The 22,375-nt window shown below is 48.0% G+C and overlaps 1 protein-coding gene, 1 long non-coding RNA gene and 1 pseudogene across 2 annotated transcripts; 2 read left to right on the top strand and 1 right to left on the bottom strand.

Moving 5' to 3' along the window:
- Window positions 1-650: 650 nt before the first annotated feature.
- LOC136552209 (uncharacterized) lies at window positions 651-2,982 on the top strand. The gene is made up of 3 exons (XR_010782771.1): window positions 651-730; window positions 2,230-2,460; window positions 2,563-2,982. It is a non-coding gene; the product is annotated as an uncharacterized lncRNA (long non-coding RNA).
- A 1,662-nt stretch (window positions 2,983-4,644) lies between these two features.
- Window positions 4,645-11,873, top strand: LOC136550075 (synaptotagmin-1-like). Its single transcript, XM_066541527.1, is given in 14 exon segments — window positions 4,645-4,990; window positions 6,412-6,541; window positions 7,236-7,334; window positions 7,417-7,467; window positions 7,566-7,689; window positions 8,710-8,828; window positions 8,934-9,035; window positions 9,131-9,205; window positions 10,185-10,261; window positions 10,350-10,596; window positions 10,689-11,042; window positions 11,133-11,222; window positions 11,224-11,265; window positions 11,499-11,873. Coding segments are annotated over 13 exon segments (1,620 nt in total). The 5' UTR covers window positions 4,645-4,990; window positions 6,412-6,430; the 3' UTR covers window positions 11,628-11,873.
- Window positions 11,668-22,354, bottom strand: LOC136550073 (protein ALTERED PHOSPHATE STARVATION RESPONSE 1-like; annotated as a pseudogene).
- Between the last annotated feature and the right edge of the window lie 21 nt (window positions 22,355-22,375).

Below are 22,375 nucleotides of genomic sequence, written 5' to 3'. Positions count from 1 at the left end.
TGCCTGCCTGAAATTAGACATCAGAGCAGAGTGCTGCACTCCATTCTATTACTTTGTTTTTGGCGCCCTAAAATACATAAAAAAAAAGATAACTCTCTTCTACATCTTGTGCGTGCTTCGTCTTTTTGTTGTCGTCAGTTCTGTACTGCACATTATCATTTTCTCGTTCACCTTCCAGACTTCAGGTAAATCTTCTAAGAACTGCAATTTATGGATTCAATTTGCCTGAAAATTTGTACTGTGTACCTTGTTGAAAGGTGCTTATTTGATTTTGGTAATTGAGTGATAGTCTTAGGTGGACTAATATGTATTTGTGTGAGATATACAGATGATTAGTCCATAAGTACATCATATATGAGCAACCCATGCCATGAAGGTAAAAATATATGAGCAACCCATGCCATGAAGGTAAAATAGCTTGGATATGTTGCAAGGCTCACACATATGATCAAGGAGCTCATTGCATATGAGACATGACATAGGAGTCATGTGACTAAGGTGGAGAAGATCAAGACAAGACGGTTTGATGAACCGGTTGCAAGCGTGAAGGGCAACTTGAGTGATGACTTGGCACCTGATAGACCGAGGCAACGGTGAAGAGCAAGTGAAGTCAAGATCGAACCAAAAAGGTCACAGTGATGATATGAGGTGGATCATATCATTGTTGATCAAGTTGGTGCATGTGTTGCATCGACATCGAAGGAGATGGAATGGAATGCGCAAGACAAAGGTATATTTATAGGGCATTTTATTTCACCTGTCAAAGGTTGTGTAGAGAAGTACTTGACCGGGTTTAGGGTAGATGGTCGTACTATTAAGAGGAGCAAACTTGTTTACATATTGGTCATCTAGTACAACTTGAGTGATCTAACTTTGCATACGAGTTTGGATCGAGTGGCGTGTTGAATTGAGTGACTAATCCTTTGAAAAATGGTTATGAAAAGCTAACACACTTGCACAAGATGATGAACACCTGGTGGTGTTAGCACATTTATAAAGGATGTTGACAAAGGTGAAGAAATAGAGGCGAAACCGGGCTCGGGGTGCTGCCCAGGAGGCACCGCCCCTACCTGTCCTGGTGCACTGTCACCCCGGTGGCGGTGACCATTTGGCCATGGCCGAGAGCAGTGGTGTTGGGGTTGGCACCGCCCTGTCGTGTCCGGTGGCATCCGCCATCCCTAGGGCGGTGCCCACCTAGCCTCGGCCTAGAGCGCATAGAAGAACTGGGGCACCACCATGTCCCGTGTGCACCGCCATTGCAGGGCAGGTGGCACCGCCACTTTTTGGCAGAGAGCAGGGTTGTCGAGTCGGGAACCGCCGCGGGCACCGCCATCCCTAGGGCGGTGCATCGCCGTTTTTTTCAGAGACGTGCATGTGAACTTAGATAGAGGGGTATAGTCTTGGCTAGACCTATAGTTTTAATTCAGCATTTGTTTCGGTTAGCCGGCTCGTTTATTTTTAGAAATGACTATTCACCCTCATCTAGTCCGCCATCTTGACTCTACAACTGTGCTAAAGTAACTAAAGAGCCACACTATGTTTCTTTTTTAGATTGCTTCTAAAAAACAATTTAGTGCCTTCTATTTGCCTTCTCTACTCATTCCAGCTCATCACTAGGTTTAACAAATTTATTTCCAGCCTTACAAACGAAACTATTGATTACTTATACCCTTTGGCATTTTCAAATTTCACTTTCTGTACCTGTGCCAGCACTAGAATTGGATTCAGACAAATGTGCTTCCAGCTTCGTCTGTGTTTGCTCAAACTTTGTTGTCCATCAAATCTCCTATGTACTTGATTTAGAAGACTCGGAAAAAAAAATCATACTTTCCATCCATTAGGTTCAGATACATCAAGCCTCTTTCTCTTTTTGCATGTAGCATTTGATTGTTGGTCCAAACAAGGCATCGGGCCGATGCATCAAGTTCATGGCTTATTTTTTAGCTAATTTGTACTGCGGTTATTTTGACACAAATCATACTCACAGGAATGCACCATTGGCCTACGTGCTTTAACAACAGTCAAACTGCGCAACATACTGGATACGTACATATTATATCAATATAATACTCTGTTTGTTAACTTTCTTTACTTTTACGATCGGCTTTGGATATGTACATAAAGATCAGTTGTTCTCCACCTAGGAAACTATTCCCATTGCACAATTTCCTTTCAAAAAGATCTGCCTACAATTAATTATCCGCTGACACAAGTCTTGCTATATTTCAGGTTTAATCTAAAGGCTGCATAGGCTATATGGTCTTCTCAGATGTTCTGTTCCATAGTCCACGGGTAAAACGTCAATCCTTTCTTACAAGGTAGCAATTTTTCCGCCCATGATTCCTTTGTAATATCCTGCACCATTTATCAATACAACACTTTACTGCTTCTTTGGCTTACCTACACAGCAGTCAATTGCTCCACGTGAAAAGGACAGGGCATTGATTCCTGAATTTTTTGGTAAATAGATATGACATATTAATTCTTCCCTGACAACTATGTTCGTCCTTCATAGCAATAATAACAGTCTTTTGTTCCTTAATGCAACTTTTGCTATTTTAGGTTTTATTTGTAGTAGACGCCAACATCATATCAAGGCCCACATAGGGTCTGTGCCCTTTACACACAATTCTGCTAGCTCCATGATCCATAGTACTACACTCTTTTGTTATCAGGTAATGATCCCCATCACATTCAGCCCAAAAATTGTTATCAATAGAATACTCTGTTCGTTAGCCTCCTTTACTTTTACCATCAGATTTGGATATGTACACAGGGAACAATTGCTTCGAGTGCAAACTAGAGCAGATTTAGACGCTTTTTCCTTCAGCACATATGCAAGATTAGTAGGTTCCCAACAAGACCAATTGTCCATTGTAGGTAGCACAAATACTTATTACACTTGGAGTCATATTCTCCATGTACAAAGTGTGTCATTATTTGTAATCTGTTTCTACACAGTTAAGTGGCCTTATGTGTACCCTTACATAACTCATATCAGTTCACTCCTTTGATATTTTCTTTAATCTTCAAATATTATTTAATTCATGCCCCTCCTACAAGACAACTAAATGTTATGTTTGAATCATAATTTGCCTTTTTTTGGCGAAGTTGAATCATAATTGGCTGATACATACTTGCCTTTATCACTGCATCTAAATCTGTTGTATGCATATTGTCCGCTTGCTGCCTGCGCGCGCGGGGTTACCCACTAGTTTAGCTTGTATCCAGCATAATGAATTTGGTAGTTTTGAAATTAAAATTCTTCCTAAAATGTTATATTCGAGTTCCTATTAAGTTGTTTAACATCAGAATGGTTTCCCAAAATTCTAGAAAAATCATCTAAATTCTTAGGCCAGAAAGTAGTATTTTGTCATGTAATCATCTAAATTTGAGTTTCTATTAAGTTGTTTAACATTTCATGAAGAATTTTAATTTTAAAGATATAAAATACCAATTCCAAGTAAAATAGGCCGTCTTTGATTTTTAGTTTCTACATAAATAAAAATTATAAAATTTTCAGAGGTCTTTAGTTTCTTCATTTTGGACCGGCAAGAAAAGGTATACAGTATCTAGAGTGATTCACGTCAAAGATGGCGTGGCTCCAGCTCCATGCCAGCGGGCTACATGGAAAGTTTTTGTGATGACACGAGTGTGGGCAATCAACCATACCCATGCATATGGCGTGACCGTAGTGATCAGTCGTGCCAACGCATTTGGTGTACCAAAATGGGTAGTTCTAAATATTTAGTTTGGGGCATGTTATTATTAAAATATTAGTATTTCTTGGTTGAAATATACAGTAAGGTCCTTGTTTAGATGCGTGTGTATTCATCTCAATCCACATGTGTCGAAGTGGAGGTGGATTGAAGTGAAATTAAACTAAATTCTATTATATTCTACTCGAACATATATGGATTGAGGTGGATACACATGTATCAAATAAGGTCTAAGTAAATTCCTTGTTGACCCTTGTGGTTCGATAGATATACTAAGGCTAATTTTTAAATGGCTAATTAGCCCCTCATTAAACAAGCCCTTATCCTGAATTTCTATCAGGTAGTTCAAATCCGACGTCATTTTCCAAGACTCGCCCAACCCTGCCGACACTGGACGAATGGCACGAACGTATACTGTCTGCATGATTCAAGACGTTCAAGGGAGGTAGACAGCGAGGCCCAGTTATTTGTCTCGCATGAAGCGATGCAGACACGCTAAGCATCCGATGCGGGCGCCACGCAGCGGGCAGAGGTGATCAAGGAGAGCGTTAATTCCGTTGGGAAAACCTCAAGAGTCAAAGACCCTTCTGCACTCTGAATCGTCCACGACAGGCCCACGTTGTCCCTGTCCCTGCCTCCCTGGCCTGCTGCGCGAGTGGCCAACTGGCCATGCGTTGTCAGCGTGCTGTGTGTAGGCCAGTGGCGATGGAGTAACCGCCTTGATTTGACAGGCAGATGAATGATGGATGCGTTACGCCGTTACGCGTGGCTGTGTTTAACGCTGGCTGCTAAGCCATGCAATTGCAAATGCAAGCAGAGGCAGCCACAGCCACGTAGGTTTGGGGCATCCACGTCCAACGGTCCCAAGGGAACGGGAAATCACAGCACGGGCACCCCTGGCCCGCACGTCAGCGTCACGAACCACGCGTGAACTTCACCACGGGCCAGTGGAGAAGATCCACCACCCTCGCACCCGCCCCCACGGATTATTGTTAACTCCACCTTGGATCGCGGCCGCCGTGCGCGTGAGCAGCGACGTGCCGACAGCCGAAGCGCCCGAGCCATCTTCCCCGCCCCCGAGGCCCCCAAACCCATTCGATTCCTCCGCCCCGCCGGCCGAATCTAATTTCTCCGCCGCCGCCGCCGCCCGGAGCGCCGACCCCCGAGCGTTCCATGGACTCGCCTTCGGCATCGAGGTAGTATTAGCAAGCCTCGCCGCGTCGCGCCACGCCGCACTGCCCCGCCGGCCCGCCCCGACGCCTGCCTCGCTGGTTCGTCTCGGTCCCCCACCCTCAGCGTTTGGTGTGATCCGGGTTTCTCCGTCGTTCGGGTCTCGACCTCGGTTCTAGCGTAGAGTCCGCGGTCCGAATTCGTGGGGGTATTGCTCTGGAAGTTGCTTGCGTTTGCGTAGGTTTCACTTGGTTTTCTCGCGCTGGTGATTTCGATCCGCGTCGCCTCTCGAGAACAAAGCATAGGAGGAACGGTCCATGAAACCTGTAATTCGTTGGGTATATTTCGCTGCTTTTTTCTGTTTTGAAAATTCGGATGGGTCGATGGGATTACCAACCCTGTGGTTTGTATGTTAAGCAGTGCACTTCATTTTTTTGGTTTTCAGAGGTACTATAACTTGATTCTTAACTCAGTGGATCAACCATATTTATCCAGGATAAGAATGATCAAATGTATGGGCTACCACTGCTCGTTGTCCATTCAAACGATTTTTTCCCTTAGCAGTACGAATCTTCTGTTTGAGGAGTGCATGACCTGTAATTCTTGAATTCACAACCCACATAAAAGAATATTGTAATCCTGATTCATGTTTCCGTTCCTTCAGCTGGACTTTAGCATTTTTTCCTGAAACCTACTCGCATTTTGTTTGAGCCTAAAAATACATTTCTGTCTTTCAATTATATTGTTTTTTCGCCTGAACACACACTCATATCTTTGTTCCACCAGACCAACACTATTGATTTGATCCAATCTAAAATCTCCCCCAAAAGCAAAGATTAAAGCACCAACCCAACCCGCAAGCAAGGGCAACTATTAAAGACACCGTGTGCCACCCTTGATTTTCTTTTCCTCCACTTTTCGTATCCACTTTTTGTCTACTCAACTAATATTTAATAGCATACAGTAACGTGGTGCCATTACACATTATTCTAAAACCCAGCATGATCGGCTTGAAAGTTACAAGTATCATCCTTGCCCCAAGGTCCTTATAGTTGTGTTATCGAACCAATTGGCATTAGTTGTGCACTTGTGCTATCTCTGTTGTTATCATTTTGTTATCGGCTACCTACCTGTTGCTTTTACTAAATTTTTAAACACTTTAGATGCTATTCTTTTGCGATGTGGTCAAAAGCATTACTTTTATTGATAGTGAGAACCTTAATTGATGGGTCCCTCGAGTTTCTAATGTGGGAAATTGCCTTTTCCTGCTGAGGATAATTCATATAAATATTTTTGACCAAGGATTTATGATCTTGGTGTTCGTTTATTGTTGTGCAGTAAATTGACTAGGATCTTTGTGGTTTGTACTAGAGGCCAGGCCACTCTAGTTGTTTCCTCGCAATTTAGCAGAGTGATATTTTTTTGGTTTATACTTCTTTCGTGAGTTCAATTTTTGATTGATTATATCCTTTTTTATGTTCGTTTTGCAACTTTTGGTTGAAAGCTGGCATTTGGTCTGAAGGTTTTGGAACGAATCCAAGATGGGTGTAATCAGCACAGTGCTTGGTTTCTCTGGGTTTGGCTTTGGGTTCTCGGCTGGCATTGTTATTGGTTACTTCCTCTTCATCTACGTCCAGCCAACTGATGTCAAGGTGGGTACTTTCCTTTTGCTCTTCTGTCTTTCTTAGTGTACATACTTTCTCTTCGCTGCTGTATAACGAATAGTTAGATTGTTAACAACTGTTTTGCTAATATGTTTCCAAATTATTTTTTGAGTGGTCTGTAGACAACTTGATTCCTGAAGTTAAGACAACAAAAACGAGCTGGCCATTGTTGAATACATTTACTTTTTTCTGTTGTGTCATTATTATTACAGAGTCTGATCAGCATTGTTGACATAAGCCACGGGTATTATGTTGTTTAGTTGTGATGTATGCAGTATGCTATAGACCTCTACATATGCATCTGCAATTTGCCTTTCATGCCTTTTATACTGATCGAGCACTCTTTGGGCAAGGGGTGCGGGGGTTACCATGGTGTTTCTGTTTACCTCCTAACTTAATGTGTTTCTTGGTGATGGCACATGTTGCACACACCCAGGTAAGGACCATTTCATGAAGGAAATGCAGACCTGGAGAAATATATGACTCTTTACTTCTTTGCACAGTGTTTAGTTTAGAGTGTTTTCGTTATAGTTTGCAATCTGGTTTACGTAATACTTGCAGGGATTTGAGTCAGTGGTTTAATATGCTGAATGCAATATGCCATCTGTTTTTTTTTTCACTTGCCTCTATGATATATATGGAGTTATGGGAATGATTTTCTTTCTCCCTACTTTTCTGTCAGGATGTCAAGGTTCGCCCGCTTGTGGAATATGATTCAAAATCCTTGGAGGGCATCCTTCCCGAAATTCCTTTGTGGGTCAAGAATCCTGACTATGATAGAGTATGCTTCTTCGATGAACTAGCCAGAAACTATGTTAATCATATTCGCGCTTTTAGATTCTCATTTTCTCCCTCGTCTCTAGATTGATTGGCTGAACAGGTTCTTGGAGTTGATGTGGCCTTATCTTAACAAGGTACTCTTATCTTGTCATTTGCTCTGAGACAGCACAAGATCATTATCTCTGGTTGACACTGAATTTGCCATGCTTTGTGTTTTGTTTTTATCCTGTAGGCTATCTGCAGAACTGCACAGGATATCGCGAAGCCAATTATTGCTGAGAATACTGCAAAGTATAAGATAGACTCTGTTGAGTTTGAAACACTTACTTTGGGTAGCTTACCACCCACCTTCCAAGGTCAGCAGTGTTGCATTCTTATGTTTCCCTTATAAGCATGCACATGTATTTCACCTGGTTTTTAGGCCTTGCTTTGAACTATAATATTTATTAGATGCCACATATTGTGCATGACTTCACTGCAAGCAGTCATGCGTCTTTTATGTTGCTTCCTTCTTTTGTCCTGGTATCTTGAGTTACCATTATAGGTTCGTGAGTGGTAAAATCAACCCTGATTGGTAAAATAGCTGTGGCCATAGTTCATAGTTGTTAAAATCGTGATTCTATTGCATGATTTTATGACTTTGCGATGTTAGTTTATCAACTTGATTCTATGATTATGCAAGTAGAATCTACGATCTTATGGTTCTAATAGTTATGATCTTATGATTTGCAATCCTACCATTGGAATTCCAATCCGATTCAAGATTATGATTTTAACAACCTTAGTTGCAGTGGCGGAGGGTGAAGTAAAACCAGGGAGGGGGGCAATTTACATGAACACGTAGTCAAAATGTATTAAAAAAAGCTTTGCAATCACTAAGATCAGGAATATGTAACTAAATATGAGAGAGAAAGGTGTGCTTGTGATCCTTGCATGCATGGTGACATGAAGATACCTTGGTAAAGTTACATGCATGTATGACTTAATCACTGAAAAACTTTACAAGGCAAGGGGGGGCTGGAGCCCAGTTTGGCCGCCACTAGCTCCGCCCCTGCTTAATTGTGGCTCAAAACTTTTTATTACTGATGATATGAGATGTGGTCATGTGGAGACACTGCTACAACTATGTTCTAGATGAGTTGCTATATATTGAGTATATTGAGTTTAAGATTGAATGTTTCATTCCTTAGTGATAGGTTCACCACACCTTTTGCTTGGCTATGTACAACTGGTGAAGTTTATACATCAACTTTCCCATGTATAGCATAGCGAACTCTGTACACAAGCTTATGTTAAGTTTGCCTATATGTGATGCTAATTTTTAAACTGCTGTTGCAAATATGTATTTTGAAGCAATTCATGCCTTTTCCTCCCAGGGATGAAAGTCTATGTCACAGAGGAGCAAGAGCTGATAATGGAACCATCTCTTAAATGGGCTGCAAACCCAAATATTACTGTTGTTGTAAAAGCCTACGGTTTGAAAGCTACTATCCAGGTATGAAATATTTGGTCGTAAGCTGGATTTGTAATTGATATTAACTTAATCATTTGTTGAGTTGAGTCGAGCCAACTGAAATATGCTTTTTTTGAGATATTTCAGATTGTGGATCTGCAAGTCTTTGCATCACCTCGTATTACTCTGAAGCCATTGGTGCCTACATTTCCCTGCTTTGCAAAAATCCTTGTGTCGCTCATGGAGAAGGTATGGCAACTGATTATTCGTTTGAATTATTCTGGTGTTTGTGTTTGAATAATCCTGGTCCACCATTTGTTTGCTAATTGTGATTGGTTTTGCAGCCACATGTTGACTTTGGGCTAAAACTTCTTGGAGCAGATGTAATGGCTATTCCTGGTCTTTACAGATTTGTTCAGGTATTTGTGACTATCGTTTCAAACTTTCTCATGTGAGATAAATGTTAAAGTTCCATTAGGCTTTCTGAACATCCTAATGGTTTTTGTTGCACTATCATTAATAGTTTCATTTTAAAAAGAAATTATGAATATATTATTATTTCCCTCTCATTTTGTTCATTTATTCCTGACTCCTGTTTCAAACATTCTCATGTGGAAGTTTGTTCATATTTTACACTTTGTTGTGAGCAATGTTGAAGTTCCATTATGTTTTCTGAACATAGTAAATGTTTTTTGTGGCACTGTCATGAATGGTTTTATTTTAAAAAGATATTATAAAAACATTATTATTTCCCTTTTTTCGGAACGATGATATACGTGACCATCTAGGGGTAGCACCAATTGAAGAAAAGCTTGTCCAACATCGGTTGAGGTGGTTTGGCCATGTCCAAAGGAGACCTTCAGAAGCACCAGTGCGTTGTGGAGTTCTAAGTCGAGATATCAATGTGAGAAGAGGTAGAGGAAGACCGAAGCTAACATGGGAGGGGGCAATTAAAAGAGATTTAAAGGGTTAGGATATACCTAGAGATCTTTGTTTGGATGGGAGTGCTTGGAAAACAGCTATTGACATGCTTGAACTGTGACTAGGGGCTCATGTTGGGTTTCAACTCTAGCCTACCCCAACTTGCTTGGGACTAAAAGGCTTTGTTGTTGTTGTTGTTGTATTATTATTTCCCTTTTAATGGTCACATCATACTTCTAATGTGATTATCTGGCCTGTTCCTGTTATTGTCCTGCATTTCTTTAAACAAATGCATTTGTGTACCAAAAGCAGCATTTCTATACTTTGATGGTTGGTCACCTGGATTTAAACTTTAAGTGTTATTCTTCTGTAGTGTCTAGTTTGCTCTTTACAGTGGATGTGATGTGTGGTATCTAATTCACTCCTTTCAGTACAGTTAACTCATTTTTGTAACTGATACCTTTCCTGCATTTACAGGAGACCATCAAGAAACAAGTAGCAAGCATGTATTTGTGGCCGAAGACGCTAGAAGTACCTATAATGGATCCCTCAAAGTAAATTTTTAGTACCTCCTCTATTTTCGTTATGTACATCAAAACCTGTATCTGATGAGAAAGGAGTAAATGGTTTTCATATTCCCAGGGCATCAAAAAGGCCTGTTGGTATTCTACTTGTGAAGGTTGTAAGAGCCCAAAATCTGCGGAAGAAGGATCTGATGGGTAAATCTGACCCATATGTGAAACTTAAGATGTCAGATGATAAACTTCCATCCAAGAAGACAACTGTAAAGCGCAGCAATCTCAATCCAGAGTGGAATGAAGAATTCAAATTTGTTGTGACAGATCCAGAAAATCAGGCTCTTGAAGTTAATGTCTTCGATTGGGAACAGGCATGGCTTCCGTTCCTATTTAAATACTGCTGTAGTTTTTCTGCCAACATAATTACCAAACAATATGCTTTTTTTGTTGTTGTTATTTATAGGTTGGGAAACATGAAAGGATGGGAATGAACATGATCCCACTTAGAGAACTCCCACCAGAGGAGACTAAAGTTACTACCCTCAACTTGCTTAAGACCATGGACCCAAATGATGTACAAAATGAGAAGTCTCGTGGTGAGCTTACTCTAGAGCTCACATACAAGCCTTTCAAGGAAGAAGATACGGAGAAAGAAGATACAGAGGGTGCTGATGTGATAGAGAAAGCTCCAGATGGTACTCCAGCTGGTGGTGGCTTGCTTTATGTTATTGTTCATGAAGCCCAAGATCTTGAGGGGAAGCACCATACGAACCCATATGCAAAAATAATTTTCAAAGGCGAGGAGAAGAAAACAAAGGTATTATGTAAACAAATTATGTTTTATATATCTTCATGGAATGGCCATGACATATCTCTCTCTTTATTTACTCTTCATCCCCTGCACTAGGTCATCAAGAAGAATAGGGATCCAAGATGGGAGGATGAATTTGAGTTCGTGTGTGAGGAGCCTCCTGTAAATGATAAACTGCATGTTGAAAGTCCTAAGTAAAGCAGGGAAGAAAGGGCTGATACATGGCAAGGTAGAATGGAATTCTTACCCTCCATTTAATTTACTAATCTACTACATCCTCCTGGTTGCCCTGTCACCAGATGATTGAAGAATGGTTGATACTTACTCCTGGCATTACGACTATATATCACTAGTTGTTGCATTAGCTTTTTGGAACCTCTGCTTTCCTGTAGCATGTAGAAGCAGAATCCGAAGAGGCAAATATCAAGTCTTGTATCCTAATACCTGTATTTCTTGGTCCAGGAAACTTTGGGCTACATTGATATTAGCCTTGCAGACGTGATCAGCAACAAGCGGATTAATGAAAAGTACCATCTCATAGACTCAAAAAATGGTCAGATCCAAATCGAGTTGCAGTGGAGAACTTCCTAGACAGGAAAGAGACAATGCCTGAATGTAGTACATATGAATGTTCGTATGACCTTATATTCAGTTTGCAGATATCTGTGATTGAGATTGAGCTCATGTAGATATTTCCTTTGTTTATAGACATCTGCTGTTCAGAATTCAGATCTCTCAATTGCTCAAATTTCCGAGAACTATGTACTCATGTTATAGACCCTGGAAATGGAACTGAACTTTTTCTTTGACTAATGACAAACCATACTAGTACACTCAGCATTCTGGCATACTGAGAATTTACAATATGCTCCAAATATGTTTCACTGGTAACTTATACGAGCATTTAGCGTGTGACGTGTGGCATGACTACCGAAATGATTCAGTCCTCTCGATGAACTTGCAAAGTTGTAAAGCCCCAATTAGAATTCACTGACCGTATACTACAAATATAATTTAAGCGTGGGAAAACAACAATTGCGACAAGGGCGGCCCATTTCTGAGGTCCTGTTCGGCTTACCCCATATTCGGCTTGTTCGACTTGTTTTTTCAGCCGAAACAGTGTTTTTCTTTCACAACAATTCAGCCAGAACAGTGTTTTCAGCCAGTTTCAGACCAGCGAACGGGGCCTGGCACCATCCGAGTCTCAGCTCATGACATAAAGTTCATGTCTTCTGATTAAAAAACCAGAACTGAGCCTTTTCGAACCTGCGGGCAAGAGATTATCTCTACCAAAAAGGAAAAGAAGGCCTCAAAGTTCAATTACTTGGTGTAAATGAACTTGACGGGAGCCTACTATAGTGCCATTAGAATCGGATAACAGCCACACAAAGGTTGCAAGGTATTATGGTTACTAGAAATCTAGGACTCTATACATTTTATACATTGAGGCAACATTGCTTCAGGTCAGCAGCCTCTTCACGTCGAGGATCCGGTCTGAGCTTCGTTTGAAGTTGTACACCGACTCAAATGCCTCCATGCAGACACTGGCGAAGCCCGTCATCGCCTGGAAAACGTTAGGGAAGCCAGTCTGCAGGTTATTCAAGGTCATTGCTCTTGTGACCCCAATGCTCTTCTCATACTTGCTCTTCTCCTCATCGGCGCGGCTCCTCAGAGCCTCAACCTTTGCCCACTTGTCAGCTACTGGTGATTTTCGTGACATTTCTCTGTAACCTTCAGCACCAATATATGACCCATATTTTGACTCTAGGGATCTCAGCTCCTCTGCCTTCTTCTCAAATTCTTTGAATGCAGACTCTGACCTTCTTCTTCTGCTTCTGTTCCTCAGCTTGTTGAATGACAACAGCATGGATCACTGTTAGGAGAGTCTTGATCCCTTCCGAGGCCACCTTATCTGGGATTCGGTCGATGGCTAGCTGCCATTCCTCACACAAGCTATAAATATCTGAGTTCTGAGCTTTAGTCAGTGGGTCATGATGGCAGAACAGTGATAAGCGAAGCCAGCCGGTCAGTGAGTAGACATAGTCTCTCTGGGATTTCACCAGACTACAGAAGGCTGAATACCACCTGTCAACCTCTATCTCAAGCTGAAGAGCTGCTTGCCGGTGGACATTGGAAGTTGGGTTAGTATTCCGAGCATTGTTGAGGTACTCCAGCTGCTGCACGATGTGGGTCTGAACTTGATGACACTCGTACATACCCCTCCACATGCTCATCAAGCTGCATTTCACAAAAACAAGCACACATGAGAATGGCAAAAACAAAAAAAAAAATCAAAACTTCTCAAGAAAGGAGAGCTACAGCCTGAGTTCAATGGATTTGACATATTTACTGTATCAAAAGATTTGCTGATATTTATGGGAAGCTAGTTGGAGGTGAGAACTAGTTGCAAACAATCGACACCCCCTTTAAGGTTCTAACATCACCGATGCCCAGGCTGATCAGGTAATGGTGCCTGACAGCCTGAGATCAATGGTCAGAAGATTCACTCAGAACAGTCAAAACTCCAGGACTCCACTAGCTCAGCAATACTTTTAAAGGTTTATTCAAATCAATAAAAGGTACCTTGCACAGTGACAAAGCTACTTTTCAAAGCCAAAAAGAAAAACGGCAATATGGTGTGAGGCAGTGGCTAATGAACAAACTGAGGGTTTAGCCTAGTGCTTACCCATGTATCTAGTTATCTACTTAGCTATTTACTATTCACTGTCTAGCTGTTTTCAGGTGCCTTAGCATCCAAGCTAGCATCTACTTTATACACTAGAATATGCTGTAGTAGTTGAGAACTTCTTGTATCCCAAGTTTGCTTTTCCTATATAATGCAATCAAGCGGCTAAGTGCCAAGCTGCCCTCTGGCAAGAGAAATTCCACTAGTCTAGCTACTTACTTGCAACAATTGGTATCTAGAGCCTGGTTAGGAGAGGGCAGAGGCCATGTCCACCTCCAGCGAGCGTGCCCTGAGAGCAGCATCCGCCGCCGCAGCCGCCAACATAGGCGGAGGAGTGGTGGTCAATCCTGGCGCCGATCGCGCTGAGTGCCTGGCCGCGGTAGAGGCCGCAGCCGCGCAGGCGATCGAGGCGGCCAGGCAGGCAGCGGCCAACACGGCCGCCGTGCTACACGCGGAGTTGGAGCGGCAGCCCAGGGAGCCGTCACGGAGCCCGGTGCGCCGCCGGATCCCATCGCCATCTCTGAAGCGCCGTCGGGGACGTAGAGGCCGTTGTGGGTCGCCAGCGGCTGTCCAGACGGTGTACAAGGACTCTGGCACGGGGACGCCATGGCCGATGCTGACAAAGACCAACTACCACAAGTGGAGCCTACTCATGAAGGTGAAGATGCAGGCGCGCTAGCTCTGGGACGCCATCGAGTACGACGACCTCCCGTACCACGACGATCGGCGCGCGCTCGAGGCCATCATCGCCGCGGTGCCACCGGAGATGGGTGCACCGCTTGCGGACAAGGCGACGGCCAAGGAGGCGTGGGACTCCATCGCCGCGGGGCACATCGGCGTCGACCGCGTCCGCCGCGCCACGCTGCAGCGACTGCGCAAGGAGTGGGAGAACCTCGCCTTCCGTCCCGGTGAGCAGGTCGAGGACTTCACCCTCCGCCTCTCCACGCTGAAGTAGCAGATGGCCTGCCACGGTGACAAGGACCTCGATGAGGAGCAGGCGGTGGAGAAGCTTCTTCGTGCGGCACCGAAGAAGTACGCCCAGCTGAAGATCGCGATCGAGACCCTCCTCGACTTCCAGGACCTCACCATCGAAGAGGTCGCCGGAAGGTTGAAGACGGTGGATGATCTCGAGGAAGAACCTCCGTCCGAGCCTATCCCCGTCGGCGGGAAACTGATGTACACCGAGGAGCAATGGCTCGCTCGGCAGAAGCAGAAGAAGAAAGGAGGAGATGGCTCCGGCTCATCCAGCACAGTCCAAGGAACCCCATCGGCGTCCTCGCGGCGGCAGGAAGCAGAAGTCCAAGGGCGGCCGTGGCGAGCGGGGCGACCGTGGCGGCGGCGGGCAAGGAGGAAAGCCTGGTGGCGCCGGCGGCGAACGCAAGGCGAACCGCGACGACACCTGCCTCAATTGCCATCGCGCCTGCCACTGGGCGAAGGATTGCCCTCAGCCTCGACGCGAGCGTGGCGGTGCGACGCATCTCGCGGAAGCGGATGACGACGAGGACGGCTCTGTTTCTCGCCCACGGCTTCCTGGAGCTAGAAACAGAGGAGGACATCCTCTGCTCCAAGGCCGATGCCAACCTCGAGATCAACGAACCCCAGGCTCGTGCATTCCTCAACACCGGCTTCGGCGAGGACAAGTTGGATGGCTGGTACCTCGACAGCGGCGCTACCCACCACATGACCAGCCGTCGCGAACTCTTCTTCGACCTCGACACCTCTGTTCGCTGGCTCGGTGCGGTTCAGGCGACACGTCAAGGGTGGAGATTCAAGGCGTCGGCTCGATCGTGTTCCAAGCCAAGACCGGCTGAGCACCGAGTCTTGCACGGCGTCTACTTCATCCCGGCGCTACGCAACTCCATCATGAGCCTCGGCCAGCTCGATGAGGGCAGGTTCAAGTTAGAGATCGACAAGGGCATCCTACGCATCTGGGATCGCCGCGGGCGCCACCTCGTCAAGGTGAACCACGGGCCTAACCACCTCTATGTCCTCAATCTTGAGGCCGTGAAGCCGCTCTGCCTCACTGTGAGGAAGGACGACGTCGCCTGGCGCTGGCATGAGCGAGGCCACCTCCACTTCGAGGCGTTACACCAGCTCGGCAAGTAGGCTATGGTGCGCGGCATGCCGGTGATCAAGCACGCCGAACAAGTCTACGACACCTGCGTCACGACGAAGCAGCGTCGGCGCCCCTTCCCTCAGCAAGCCCAGTACCGTGCGCAGAAGGAGCTAGAGATCGTCCACGACGACCTTTGCGGGCCCGTGACGCCGGCGACTCTAGGAGGGCGACGCTACTTCCTCCTAATGGTGAACGACGCGTCCCGCTTCATGTGGGTTGTCCTGCTGCCGTCCAAGGATGCTGTCGCGGACGCCGTCAAGAAGATTCAGGCCGCGGCAGAGAAGGAGCGGCCACAAGCTCCGGGTGCTACGCACCGACAACGGCGACGAGTTTACCGTCGCGGAGTTCGCCGACTACTGCTGCGGGAGAGGGCATCCAGCGCCACTTCTTGGCGCCTCACTCGCCGCAACAAAATGGCGTGGTGAAACGCCGGAACCAAACCGTGGTGGCCACGGCTTGGGCGTTGCTGAAGCAGAGGAGGATGCCGGCAAAGTTTTGGGGGGAGGCGGTGATGACAGCAGTCCATCTGCTCAATCGCTCACCAACGCGGAGCTTGCAGGGCAAGACCCCCTATGAGGCCTGGCACGGGCGCATGCCGGCGGTCGGCCACCTGAAGACATTTGGCTGCGTCGCCTACACCAAGGATCTGGGGCAGCTCCGCAAGCTGGATGATCGCGGCAAGCCCGGCGTCTTCATCGGGTACATGGAGGGAGCCAAGGCGTACCGCATCCTGGACCCTGCGACGCAGCGTGTCAGGATCAGCCACGACGTCATCTTCGACGAGGGGTGTGGCTGGAATTAGGTCTACCCCGGACGCCGGCAGCTCGGCCGTAGCGGCGAGCGACTTCATCGTAGAGTTCTGGGAGACTGGAGGAGCCGGGGGAGCACAAGATGCTTCTCCAGTGGCGGCCGGAGCTACATCGCCAGTGCCATCACACTCTGCACCGCGCCGCGCCGTCACCAAATCTGGGGGAGCCCGGAGGGACATCGGCAGCAGCGGTCGCTCCTCCAGCGCCCCAGCCAGCCTCGCCAACGCCAACACCAGCGTCCCCTGCTGCTCCTACTGCTTCACTGGCATCACCAGCGGCAGCAGCTGTGGCTGGAGACCAAGTGGAGTTTGCCACTCCACTGGAGGATGATGAAGACAGACTCGACGCCTACTACGACGACGAGCCGCTGCGATACTGCACGATGACGAACATCATCGGCGACCATCCTTCCGCCGCCTCAACGCCTCTTCGCCGAGCTTCACCTCACACACGTCGGCGAGCCTGCCAACTACGTCGAGGCCAAGGGTGATCCGGCATGGCGGGCGGCAATGGAGCAAGAGCTCAAGGCGGTGGAGCAGAACCGGACCTGGGAGCTGGTGCCGCTCCTTGCTGGTCACTGGCCCATCACCCTAAAGTGGGTGCTCAAGCTCAAGAAGGATGAGCTGGACGCGGTGATCAAGCACAAGGCAAGACTTGTGGCGCGCAGCTTCGTTCAACAAGAAGGGGTGGACTACGACAACGCGTATGCTCCGATGGCGCGCATGGAATCCGTCAGGGTCCTCGCGCTGGCGGCTCAAGAAGGCTGGCGCGTCCATCACATGGATGTCAAATCGGCCTTCCTCAACGGCGACCTCAAGGAGGTATACGTGCAGCAGCCGCCCGGCTTCGCCGTCGCCAGAGAAGAGGGGAAGGTCTACCGCCTCCGTAAGGCCCTCTACGGCCTGCGGCAGGCTCCAGCGCGCCTGGAACACCAAGCTAGATGCCACACTCAAGGAGATGGGCTTCCAGCAAAGTGCTCACGAGGCGGCGATGTACCAGCGGCGCAGTGGACGCTCTGTCCTGCTCGTCGGCGTCTACGTCGACGACCTAATCATCACCGGCGCAGAGGATCGAGAGGTGGAGGCGTTCCAGGCTCAGATGAAGAAGACTTTCGACATGAGTGACCTCGGCCTCCTCAGCTTCTACCTCGGCGTCGAGGTGCATCAAGATACCACCGGCATCACCCTCCGTCAGACACATTATGCCAAGAGGATTCTGGAGCTCGGCGGAATGGCTGGCTGCAACCCTGCCCATACTCCAATGGAGGAGCGGCTGAGGCTTAGCAGGCACAGCACAGCGGCGGAGGTCGATCCCACACACTACCGGCACCTCATCGGCAGTCTGCGCTACCTGGTGCACACTCGCCCCGATCTGGCATTCGCTGTTGGCTTCGTCAGCAGGTTCATGGAGCGGCCTACGGTGGAGCACCAACAAGCTGTCAAGCGCATTCTCCGCTATGTCGCTGGCACGCTCGACTACGGTCTGCACTTCACCAAGGCGCCCGGCTCCGCTCGCTTCGTCGGCTACTACGACAGCGACCTCGCCGGCGACATCGACACAAGCAAGAGCACGAGTGGAACACTCTTCTTCCTCGGCAATTGCTTGGTCCGCTGACAATCAATCAAGCAGAATGTTGGTGGCGCTCTCCAGCTGCGAAGCAGAGTACATTGGCGCTTCTACTGCTGCAGCCCAGGCTCTGTGGCTCTCAAGGCTGCTAGCAGAGCTCCTCGGCAGGCATGTCGAGGTGGTGGAGCTGAAGGTGGACAGCAAGTCGGCCCTCGCTCTGGCCAAGAATCCAGTCTTCCATGAAAGGAGCAAGCACATAAGAATCAAGTACCACTTCATCCGCAGCTGCCTGGAAGATGGAAGCATCAAGGCCAATTACATCTCAACTACTGATAAGCTTGCAGACATTCTCACCAAATCCTTGGGCAGAGCCAAATTTGAAGAGATGAGGGAGAGAATTGGTCTGAGGCAGATCATCCCCAAGGCAGGGCACAAAGGCTAAGGGGGAGAATTGAGGGTTTAGCCTAGTGCTTACCCATGTACCTAGTTATCTACTTAGCTATTTACTATTCACTGTCTAGTTGTTTTCAGGTGCCTTAGCATCCAAGCTAGCATCTACTTTATACACTAGAATATGCTGTAGTAGTTGAGAACTTCTTGTATCCCAAGTTTGCTTTTCCTATATAATGCAATCAAGCGGCTAAGTGCCAAGCTGCCCTCTGGCAGGAGAAATTCCACTTGTCTAGCTACTTACTTGCAACACAAACATCATTAGTATTTTTTTATAGCTAAGCTAGTAGCTTACACTTGAGCATGGGTAGAAGGACGTACTATTGTTTCTGATAGGTAGCTTACACTTGAGCATGGGTAGAAGGTCGTACACCATGGACCATATGTCCCACCTTACTCTCATGCTCATATGCAACGCAAAGTGACAGTTACAAGTGGAGTACTACTACTAGATGCAGTCGGGAAGGATGATGAAAGGAGATTGTACTAACCCAGCAACCAGCTCAAGAAGCTGGGGAAATAGCTCGGATTCTCTGAGCTTGATTATCTCAGAAGTGGTGGTCTCGATGGACTGGTTGGCAACCAGCATCTTGGACCCTAGGCTCTCAATCTCCATCTTGTTCTTCTCCATCTTCAGGTAATCCACACCCTTCACCTCTTGCTTCCTCAACAGACTGACCTTCTTATCATGCTCCTGCTTATACCCCTCATAACTCTGTTTGCAGTTAAAAAGAAAAAAAAAAGTCATAATCCTATCAAAAGGCACACAAAGATGGTACCTTTAAAGTTGTATATAAAGCTACAATAACATGATTACTTAACAGATGTGAACATGTGATCAGAGTAGTACAAAAATCTATCTTCATCATGACAAAGAAAAATAGGCAATCAGAATTCAGAACTCATCTGATCAAGTATTATGGAGAGTAAAATGGTTATCAACAAAATACAGTTGAACATGAAATCAAATCTTCACAGCCCCATTCAGATTCAGCCAAACATGTTTGTACAGTAAGGATAAAATAAACCATGAAGGTGATCTACTGATCTTTCTAGTTAGAAGAATCCAAAAGCATGCTGGGTTTCATCTTTGAAGAAGCTCCTGACAGGGGAGAGAAATAAAATAAAATGCCGACAATGCAAGCAACACCCACGTGCATTGCGCACTACACCTCCTTGTGTCCACTACCTTTCTTGTTTCTTCAGACAAAACCAATTGCCACCACGGCTGAATCATTGTTAGCAGCATTCCCCATCACAGGCCATAGGCGAACAGATCAAACTACGAGCAACCAGGCACAGCACGCACTTTGCAACCACTTGTATTCAAGTGATTGTACTAGATCAAACTACGAGCCCACTTGTATTCAATGGTATTTAGTTGAATACCCATTATTTTTGCAAAAAAAATTATATATAGTGTATTCTAGGTATATCCGTATATGTATGAAAAAAATAAAAATGAAGAAGCTAATAGGCCACACAGGCGCACGGCACAGGCACAGCACGCACCCACTCCCAATTTGCCGCTCGGCCCACGCCCACGCGGCCACTCGGCCCACTCGCCACTCGGCGTCTCGGCCTCCCGCCAGGCCAACAGGCCACACAGGCGCACGGCACAGGCACACCACGCAGCCACGCCCCACGCACACATCCACATCCAGGCGACCAGGCCTTCAACCCTAGCCGCCGCCGGCGGGGAGCCGGGGACGGGGAGGGCGGAGCTCGGCGGCGGGGAGGGGGAGGGCGGAGCGCTGGAGGCCCGGAGCTCGGAGGTCTGCGCGGCTGCGCCGCTGCGCGGAGCGGGCGAGCGGCGGCGGCGGCACCGCGGTAGCCGGCAGCCGCGCCACCTACTGGAGTGAGTCTGGAGGCCAGGCGCTGGGCACAGGGCCACAGGCGCGTAGCGTGCAGTGGCCAGCGGCGCAGGCAGGGCCGCAGGGGCGCAGGGCAACAGCGGCGCAGGCAGGCAGCGGCACTGCGGCAGCCGGCAGGGGCGGCAGGGGCATTCCAAGCAGCAACCAGGAAGCACAGAAGCCTGTAAGATGAATTCAGTCTTCCCAAATCCCAAATTCCTATTATTTAGGTTGTCAAATTTTTTTTCTTGCCATCTGCAATTTTGAATACCCATGGTCCAAATCCTGCGCCCGCCTCTGCGAGCAACAGAACAAAAGGATCCCCCTCAAAAGCACTTCGCCACTCACTCACTCACGCAGTCACACACTCACACTCCTTTAGATCTGAAGAATCAGCCAGTATGTTTCGATCATTCTGTATGTTCATGCTAATACTAAATGAGAAAGAAAAGGTTAAATCCACTGTCACTACTAAAGTTAAAGAGCAAAGAAGGAACTACTCTTACCTTGACCTCAAGAAACAGCTTCTTCTCCCATGCGTAGAGCTTCTCCACGGTGGATGAATGACTGAGCATTCCACCGCCTCCGCCATTGCCGTCTCCTCTCCCAAACCTTGTGAACCCATTGTAACCTTTCCCATACCCTCCTCCTCCGCCCCAGGTCCATCCCATGGGCTTCAAGCTCTTGCTGTAACTCAGTACCTTCCCTGCAGCAGATGTAAAGAAAAGGATTCCTCGGCAATAAGCAAAATGTGGTCAAGAACAAACAATCTATAGAACAGTTTAACTGATTTGTTGAAGAAAAGGGCATGCCTGGTAGGCTGCTGTTGGTGGTGGGCTCGGGGGGCTCGCAGACGGGGGCCTCGAGTAGCGCAGCAACGCGGGCGCCGGCGTCGGCTGCCTTGAGGAAGTACTCATCAAGCTCGGTGGCGATCTCCGCGAGGTCCTTCTTCCCGGCGCCTGCGCGTGGTACCGCGACGACGGTGAGCTCGCTGGGAGTGGTGGAGGTGGTGGTAGAGGTGACGATGGAAGGGGGCGCGGCCACCGCCGCCGCGGCCGTGACGACGGGCTGGCGCGGCGGCGATGGGCGCATCGACGACGGTGGTGGCGGCGTCGTCCCAGTCGGCGCCCTCGGTGGCGGAGCGGGAGGAGGAGGGCGCGAAGGGGTCCCAGAAGTCCCAGCTGGACGGCATTGGCGGCGGCGGCGGAGGGGGCAAGATCGCAGACGCGGAGATCGAGGAGGAATTTGTCGTCCAGGACCTGGTGGTCGGGGAGGGGCTGAGCGGCGGCGGTGGCGGCGGGGGAGGCGGCGGCGGCGTCGCGGGCGGCGGCGGGGACGGCAGCGTCCCGTGGTGGTGGTGGGCCGCGGAGGAATGGGGGCGTGGGTGGTCGGACTCGGCGCTGGCGAAGTGCAGCAGCGAGGCGCCGGTGGCCCGGAGCGCGCGCAGGTAGAGCGCGTGCGCCGCAGCCATGTCCCGCCGCGCCTGCACCAGGTGCTTGGTGTACCGCCGGCGCGCCTTGCACCGCGACACCGCCTCCAGCCGCTCCAGCCGCGACTGGCAGCAGCCCATCGCCGCTCCGGTTCCGGCGCTCTCTGATCACCACCACAGCACAGCACCACACCAGCTCTTCTTCCTCCAATCCTCCCCTCACTCTCCCAAACCCAGCACACCACGGGAACGCAGGTAGTAACCGTTGTGCGACACAACCAGAGCACGAGGCTACTGCTGGAGCACTAGTACCCGACCTCTCTCTTCTTCACACCTCACGCAGTCCTCGCTCCTTTTTCCGTCTTGCCATTTCTGCTGCTGGAGCACATTAGTAGAACAGTGAGTGAGGAGTGACCGAGTGAGGAGTGAG

This window comes from Miscanthus floridulus, chromosome 4 (assembly GCF_019320115.1).
Source record: "Miscanthus floridulus cultivar M001 chromosome 4, ASM1932011v1, whole genome shotgun sequence".
In the NCBI taxonomy this organism is placed as follows: Eukaryota; Viridiplantae; Streptophyta; class Magnoliopsida; order Poales; family Poaceae; genus Miscanthus; species Miscanthus floridulus.
Note: the sequence above shows the minus strand (reverse complement) of the source record. Positions and strands in the feature narration are given on the sequence as shown.